The sequence below is a fragment of the Bos taurus genome, chromosome 3, assembly GCF_002263795.3.
Source record: "Bos taurus isolate L1 Dominette 01449 registration number 42190680 breed Hereford chromosome 3, ARS-UCD2.0, whole genome shotgun sequence".
Lineage (NCBI taxonomy): Eukaryota > Metazoa > Chordata > Mammalia > Artiodactyla > Bovidae > Bos > Bos taurus.
The window spans coordinates 22438442-22446755 of NC_037330.1; the positions used below are offsets into that span (position 1 = coordinate 22438442).

Here is an 8314-nt window from a genome sequence, read left to right on the forward strand (position 1 = left end):
CTGAACAGCTAGAGCAATCTTGAGAAAGAACAGAACTGGAGGAATCAACCTTCCTGACTTACGACTACACTACAAAGCTACAGCTATCAAAACAGTACAGTACTAGCACAAAGACAGAAATATAGATCAATGGAACAAACTAGGAAGTCCAGAGCTAAATCCACTCACCTATGCAGAGTTTACCTTTGACAAAGGAGGCAAAAATACATAATGGAGAAAAGATAGCCTCTTCAACAAATGGTCCTGGGAAAACTGATCAACTACATGTAAAAGAATGAAACTAGAACACTTTTTAACACTATACACAAAAATAAAATGCAAAATGGATTAAAGACCTAAATGTAAGACCAGAAACTATAAAACTCTTGGAGGAAAACACAGGCAGAACACTCTCCATCATAAATCACAGGAAGATCCTCATGATCCACCTCCCAGAGTAATGGAAATAAAAACAAAAATAAACAAACGGGACTAATTAAACTTGAAAGCTTTTGCACAACGAAGGAAACTATAAACAAGGTGAAAAGACAGCCTTCAGAATGGGAGAAAATAATAGCAAACTAAACAAGTGACAATCTCCAAAATACACAAGCAGCTCACGAAGCTCAATACCTGAAAAATGAACAACTCAGTCAAAAGGTGGACAAAAGACCTAAACAGACATTTCTCCAAAGAAGTCATATAGATGGCTAATAAACATATGAAAAGATGCTCAACGTCACTCATTATTAGAGAAATGCAAATCAAAACCACAATGAGGTGTCATCTCAAGCTGGTCAGAATGGCCATCATCAAAAAGTCTACAAACACTAAATGCTGTAGAGGGTGTGGTGAAAAGGGAACCCTCTTCCACTGTTGGTGGGAATGCAAACTAGTACAGCCACTATACAAAACAGTGTGGAGATTCCTTAAAAAACTCGGAATAAAACAGCCATACAACCCAGCAATCCCAATGCTGGGCGTATACCCTGAGGAAACCAGAATTGAAAGAGACACATGTACCCCAATGTTCATTGCAGCACTATTTACAATAGCCAGGACATGGAAGCAATCTAGGTATCTATCAGCAGATGAATGGACAAGAAAGTTGTGGTACACATACACAATGGAATATTACTCAGCTATAAAAGAATGCATTTGAGTCAGTTCTAATGAGATGGATGAACCTAGAGCCTATTATCAGAGAAGGCAATGGCACCCCACTCTAGTACTCTTGCCTGGAAAATCCCATGGATGGAGGAGCCTGGAAGGCTGCAGTCCATGGGGTCGATGAGGGTCGGACATGACTGAGCAACTTCATTTTCACTTTTCACTTTCATGCATTGGAGAAGGAAATGGCAACCCACTCCAGTGTTCTTGCCTGGAGAATCCCAAGGACGGGGAAGCCTGGTGGGCTGCCGTCTATAGGGTCACACAGAGTCGGACACGACTAAAGTGACTTAGCAATAGCAATAGAGCCTATTATAGAGTGAAATAAGCCAGAAAGAGAAAGACAGATACTGTATACTAATGCATATATGTGTATATATACATATATATATATATATATATACACACACACACAAAATTTAGAAAGATGGCACCGACAATCAATGCTACATACAGGGCAGCAAATACAGACGTAAAGAATAGACTTTTGGACTCAGTGGGAAAAGGAGAGTGAAGGATGATTTGACAGAATGGCACTGAAATATATACATTACCATATGTAAAACAGATGACCAGTGCAAGTCTGATGCATGAAGCAGGGCACCCAAAGCCAGTGATCTGGAACAGCCTCGAGGGGTGGAGTGGGGAGGGGGGTGGGAGGGGGTTCAGGATTGGGGGGACATGTGTGTAGTATACCTATGGCCAACTCATATTGAATATCGCAGAAACCATCACAATATTGTAATTATCCTCCAATTAAAATAAATAAAAATGAAATTAAAAATACACTAGAAGGAATCAATAGCAGGATAACTGAGACAGAAGAATGAATAAGTGAGCTAAAAGGTAGAATAGTGGAAATAACTGCAAAGGAGCAGAATAAAGAAAAAGAATGGAAAGAAATGAGAGTCTCAGAGACTTTAAACTCACCAACATTTGAATAACAGTGATCCCAGAAGAAAAAAGAGAAAGAAAAAGGGTCTGAGAAAATATTTGAAGAGATTATAGCCGAAAAATCCCCTAACATGGGAAAAGAAATAGCCATCCAAGTTTAAGAAGCAGAGTCCCGTACAGGATAAACCCAAGGAGAAACATGGCAAGACACATATTAATCAAACAAATACTAAAAAAAAAAAAAAAATACTAATGCAAGGGAAATGCAAAGCAAAATAACATACAAGGGAATCTCCACAAAGTTATCAGCTGATTTTTCAGAAGAAATTCTGCAGGCCAGAAGAGACTGGCAGGATATATTGAAAATAATGAAAGGGAAAAACCTACTTTACTCTACCTAGCAAAGATCTCATTCAGATTCAAAGGAGAAATCAAAAGCTTTACAGACAAGCAAAAGCTAAGAGAATTCAGCACTACCAAAACAGCTTTACAACAAATGCTAAACTCCAGGCAGGAAACACAAAAGAACAAAAAGACCTACAAAAACACACCCAGAATAATAAAGAAAATGGTAATAGGAACATGTATATTGATAATTATCTTAAATGTAAATGGATTAAATGCTCCAACCAAAAGAAACAGATTGGCTGAATGGATACAAAAATAAAATCTGAATGTATGGTTCATCCCTGGTGGCTCAGATGGTAAAGAATCTGCCTGCAATGCTGGAGACCTGGGTTCGATCCCTGGGTTGGGAAGATCCCCTTGGGAAGGAAATGGCAACCCATTCCAGTACTCCTGCCTCGAGAATTCCATGGACAGAGGAGCCTGGCAGGCTACAGTCCACATGATCGCAAAGAGCTGGACATGACTGATCAACTAAGCACACAGCACACTAGAGACTTACTTCAGACCTAAAGACACATACAGGCTGAAAGTGAGGGGATGGAAAAAGACACGCCATGCAAATGGAAATCAAAAGAAAGCGGGAATAGCAATACTTAGATAAAACAGACGTAAAAATAAGAAGACTTAAAAGAGACAAAGAAGGTCACTACATAATGATCAAGGGATAAATCCAAGAAGATATAACACATAAATATGTATGCACCTCAATAAATAATGAAAATGCTAACAGCCATAAAAAGGAAAACTGACAGGAACACAATAATAGTGGGGGACTTTAACACCCAACTTACACAAATGGAATCATCACCTAGACAGAAAATAAGGAAACATGGCTTTAAATGCCAATATAGACCAGGCAGGTTTAATTGCTAGTTATAGGACATTCTACCTGAAAGCAGCATATTACACTTTCTTCTCAAGTGCACATGGAACATTCTCCAGGATAGATAACATCATGGGTCACAAATTAAGCCTCAGTAAATTTTAAAAAACTGAAATCGTATCAAGTATCTTTTCTGACCACAACATTATGGGACCAGAAGTCAATAACAGGGGGGGAAAAATGTAAAAAACAAAAAAACCCCACAAACACAAGGAGGCTAAACAATATGACATAAATAACCAAGACATCACTGAAGAAATCAAAGAGCAAATTTAAAAATACATAGAAACAAATGAAAATACGATGACCCAAAATCTACCTATGAAGCAAAAGAAGTTCTAAGAACGAAGTGTATAGCAATTCAGTCCTACCTCAAAAAACAAGAAAAAACTCAAACAACCTAACCTTATACCTAAAGCAATCATAAAAATCAGAGCAGAAATAAATGAAATACTGAGTTGGCCAAAGAATTCCTTTGAGTCTGTCCATAAGATACTATGGAAAAACTTGAATTAACTTTTTGGCCAACCCAGTAGAAATAAAACAATAGCAAAAATCAATGAAACTGCAGCTGGTTATTGATAAACCCTTAGCCAGACTCATCAAGGATAAAAGGGACAAGATTCAAATCAATAAAATTAGAAATGAAAAATGGAGAAATTACAACTGACACCATAGAGATACCAAGGATCAAAAGAGACTACTTAAAACAACTATTTGCCAATAAAATGGACAACATGGAAAAAATGGACCAATTCTTAGAAAGGTACCATGTTCCAAGACTGAACCAAGACTAAACCAATAGAAAATATAAACAGACCAATCACCAGTAATGAAATTGAAACTATAATTAAAAATCTTACAACAAACAAAAGTCCAGGACCAGAATGGCTTCACAGGCGAATTCTATCAAACATTTAGAGACAAGCTAACACTCATTCTCAAACTCTTCCAAAAAACTGCAGAGGAAGGAACACTTCCAAGCTCAATTTACAAGGCCACCATCACCCTAATACCCAAACCAGACAAAGATATCACAAAAAAAGAAAATTACAGACCATATCACTGATGAACACAGACACAAAAATCCTCAACAAAATACTAACAAACAGAATACAACAACATATTAAAAGGATCATACATCATGATCAAGTGGGCTTCATCCTGGGGATGCAGGGATTCTTCAACAAATGCAAATCAATATGATATACCATGTTAACAAATTAAAGAATAAAAACCATATGGTCACCTCAATAGATGCAGAAAAAGCTTTTGACAAAATTCAACACCTATTTATGATAAAAATCCTCCAGAAAGTAGGCATAGAGGGACTCTATCTCAACATAAAGGTCATATATGAAAAACCCACCACAAACATCATTCTCAATGGTGAAAAACTAAAAGCATTTCCTCTAAGATCAGGAATAAGACAAGGATGTCCACTCTCACCACTATTATTCAACATAATTTTGGAAGTCTAGCCATTGCAATCTGATAAGAAAAAGAAAAGGAATCCACACGGGAGAAAAAGAAGCAAAAGTGTCACTGTCTGCAGATGACATGAAACTATACACAGAAAATCCTAAAGACGCCAGCAGAAAACCACTAGAGCCAATCAATGAATCTGGTAAAGCTGCAGTATACAAAATTAATGCACAGAAATTTCTATTACTCCTACACACTAACAATAAAAGATAGGAAAGATTAAAAAAAAAAAAAAAACCATTTACCACTGCAACAAAACAAATAAAATATCTAGGAATAAACCGACCTAAGGAGGTAAAAGACCTGTACTCAAAAAACTATTAAGAAACTGATGAAAGAAATCAAAGATAACACTAACAGGTGAGAGATATACCATGTTCTTGGAAGAATCAATACTACCCAAAGCAACCTACAGATTCAATGCAATCCCTATCAAATTACCAATGGCATTTTCCACAGAATTAAAAGAAAAAAATTTTACAGTTTGTATGGAAACACAAAAGACCCCAAATAGCCAAAGCAATCTTGAGAAAACAAAATGGAGCAGGAGGAATCAGACTCTCTGGCTTCAGATTATACTACAAAGCAACAGTAACCAAGACAGTATGGTACTGACACAAGAACAGAAATATTAGATCAATGCAACAGGATAGAAAGCCCAGAGATAAACCCACATTCCTATGGTCACCTAATCTATGACAAAGGAAGCATGTAAATACAATGGAGAAAAGACAGTCTCTTCAATAAGTGATGCTGGGAAAACTGGACAGCCACGTGTAAAAGAATAAATTAGAACACTCCCTAACACATACACAAAAATAAACTTAAAATGGATTAAAGACCAGATACTGTAAAACTCTTAGGGGAAAACACAGGAAGAACACTTACATAAATCACCGCAAGATCTTTTTAGACCTACCTTCTACAGTAATGAAAATAAGAACAAAAATAAACAAATGGGGCCTAATTAAACTTAAAAGCTTTTGTACAGCAAAGAAAACCATAAATGAGATGAAACGACAATCCTCAAAATGGAAGAAAATAGCAAACGAAATAAATGATGAGATTAATCTCCAAAATAAAAATAAAAAATGAAAAAATCAGCCTGTACCTACTAAATATGCAACCCACTCCAGGAGCCTGGCAGGCTACAATCCAGAATCACAAAGAGTTGGATATGACTGAAGTGACTTAGCACACATATACGCACTAAATATATTGAAAAATAAATGACAATAAGGAAAAAATTTATGGTTTCATAAAAATGAAAGCCCATTTTTGCACTTCTCCCTCAGTCCTGGCCCCACCATGGAAAAGAGAGAGAAAAAGAAATTATATATACAAACATATGCATGCATGCAAAGGCCAAGAACTGGCAGGAAACATAATAGTATGTCATAGAATTATGTATATTACTGTTCTCCTTTATGCATAGAATATTACCCTAAATGTTTTACAGAAAACATGTACTACTTATGTTAAAAATGAAAAAATCAGAAGAAAAAAAAACACAAATAATTTTTAAAAATACAAAAAATAAAAATGAAAAAATGAAAATTCAGTAAGCATTTTTAACCAAAGAATAGTTTCTCAGAACATTAATTTATTCAAATAGAAATAGGAATTTCAAGTTACAATATTAAATGGTTATTCCTCTGAGTATACTTTTCTACTTTTTCCTTTCTCCACACTACGCACTTATCCATGCCCAGCACCAAACTTCCGTATTTGTCTATTTACCTCTTCATTCACTCACTCTAATTCTTCCAGGCAAACCTGCAATCTCGTACCTATCTTGTCAATTTTACTATAACAGCACTGGTCCATGTGTATATTTCTCCAGGTGAATTATCAACAGTCCAGTATCAATGTGCACATTTGATCTAGCCTTCTCTCACACATCGTATCATACCCAAAAACACATGCAAGGAAATAGGCAAACACACAAGCACGTATAAACTCTGGCTTTATAAACAGATAAACTTTACACCAAACACATAAGCATCAGACCATAAATTCACATTTAACATGGATAACATTCCTTACGAGCTTCCCGGGTGGCAAAGCAGGAGACGCAAGAGATATGGGCTCGATATCTGGGATGGGAAGGTCCCCTAGAGAAAATGGCAACCCACTCTAGTATTCTTGCCTGGGAAATCCCACCGACAGAGGAGCCTGGCGGGCTACAGTCCAGGGGTCGCAAAAGAATAAGACACGACTTAACGACTAAACAACAACAAACAACAACTCTCCACCCTGTGGTCTCCATCCAGAAACACGATCAGCCTCCCTGCCTGAAGACCTCAAGGGGATGCAAGCTTTGCGCTTCTAAGATTCTAGGGAAGGGCCAGTACAAATAAAATAGTTGCACGCAGAAAAGCGCTGATGAACTTTGCTTAGCTTCATATTTCAAATTATAACGCTGGAGGAGAATTAACCAGTGGAGAACTATCAAAGAACTGTGCGAGCCGGGTAAACGAAGAAGAAAACTGAAGCTCGGAGACGAGTTCTGATCGTTTTACAGAAGCAACCAATTAAACGCCCCGAGCTAGGCCTCCAAACCCTCCAGAACACAAACTTGAAACCCACACCCTTGGGGCGCCAGGACAGTCTCCGCCTCTTGAGAGAGAGGAACGTCTTACCTCAGCGACAGGGGCCTCAACAAGTTCCCCCTCCCCAGGGCCGGCGCGCCGGGTAGCTGGAGCAGCGGGCTTCCCCTCTGGGAATCCCATTTCTCCCGCGTCCGCCGGCCGCGCGCGCTGCGCAGGCGGGGCAATGGCCACCCGGCACAAGGTGGAGTTCCTCTCCGCCCAGCCCCGCCGCAAGGGCGGGAAAGGAAGGCCCTGGTGTCTGTAGGTTTGAAACCGACGGGAAGGTCCACCCGCGGCACCGCCGGACCGTTCCTGGCAACGGGTACAGAGGCCCGGGCGAGGAGAGTCCCAACGAGTCGGCCGGCGTGGGCGGAAGTTCGCCTGAAGCCACTGACCTGTGAGGCCCCACTGCCGCAAGTCCTGCTCCTGCACCCGCGCCCGCGGCGCTTCGGCTCGGCTCTTGCTCTGAAGAGCCAAAAGAAAGCCGGGCATGTCGCCCTCCGGGGTCGCAGCTCCCACACGCTCCATCCAGTCGGGCGAAGCACCGCCCCGCGCCGCCGCCCCGCCCCTCGAGCGTCCTTCCCGACGTTCTCGGCCAGAACTCCCGGACGCCGCCGCCGCCAGAGGGCGCTCCTGCTCTGAGTTTTGAGAGCCGAGGGTGCTCGAAGGTCCCCTACCCGCTGTTGAATGCTTGCAGCTGGGTGCATGTGGGGCCGCTCACACGTGTGTCTCTGGGCTGAGCTTATGTCCGCTCTAGGCGACTGATCACCTGAAACGCTCGTCATTCACTTGTTATTTAATCAACATTAAATGTGCTCTGTTGGCTTCTGGGGTTATAGCTCTGCCCCCCAGCGATTTTCGGCAACATTGTAGAGTTCAGTTTACAGTATTAATAAATTGGTTT

The 8314-nt window shown here is 40.0% G+C and overlaps 1 protein-coding gene across 3 annotated transcripts in view; it reads right to left on the bottom strand.

Moving 5' to 3' along the window:
- CHD1L (chromodomain helicase DNA binding protein 1 like) overlaps window positions 1–7956 on the bottom strand; it is a 64539-nt gene extending 56583 nt beyond the window's left edge. For 2 of the 3 annotated variants that reach the window (XR_009493792.1, NM_001037820.1), the window contains 1 exon segment: window positions 7806–7956. Coding sequence is in view for 1 of the 3 variants with exons in the window: in NM_001037820.1 (NP_001032909.1) it covers window positions 7806–7938 (133 nt within the window). In the remaining 2 variants the exon portion in view is untranslated. 3 annotated transcript variants of the gene reach the window in all.
- Between the last annotated feature and the right edge of the window lie 358 nt (window positions 7957–8314).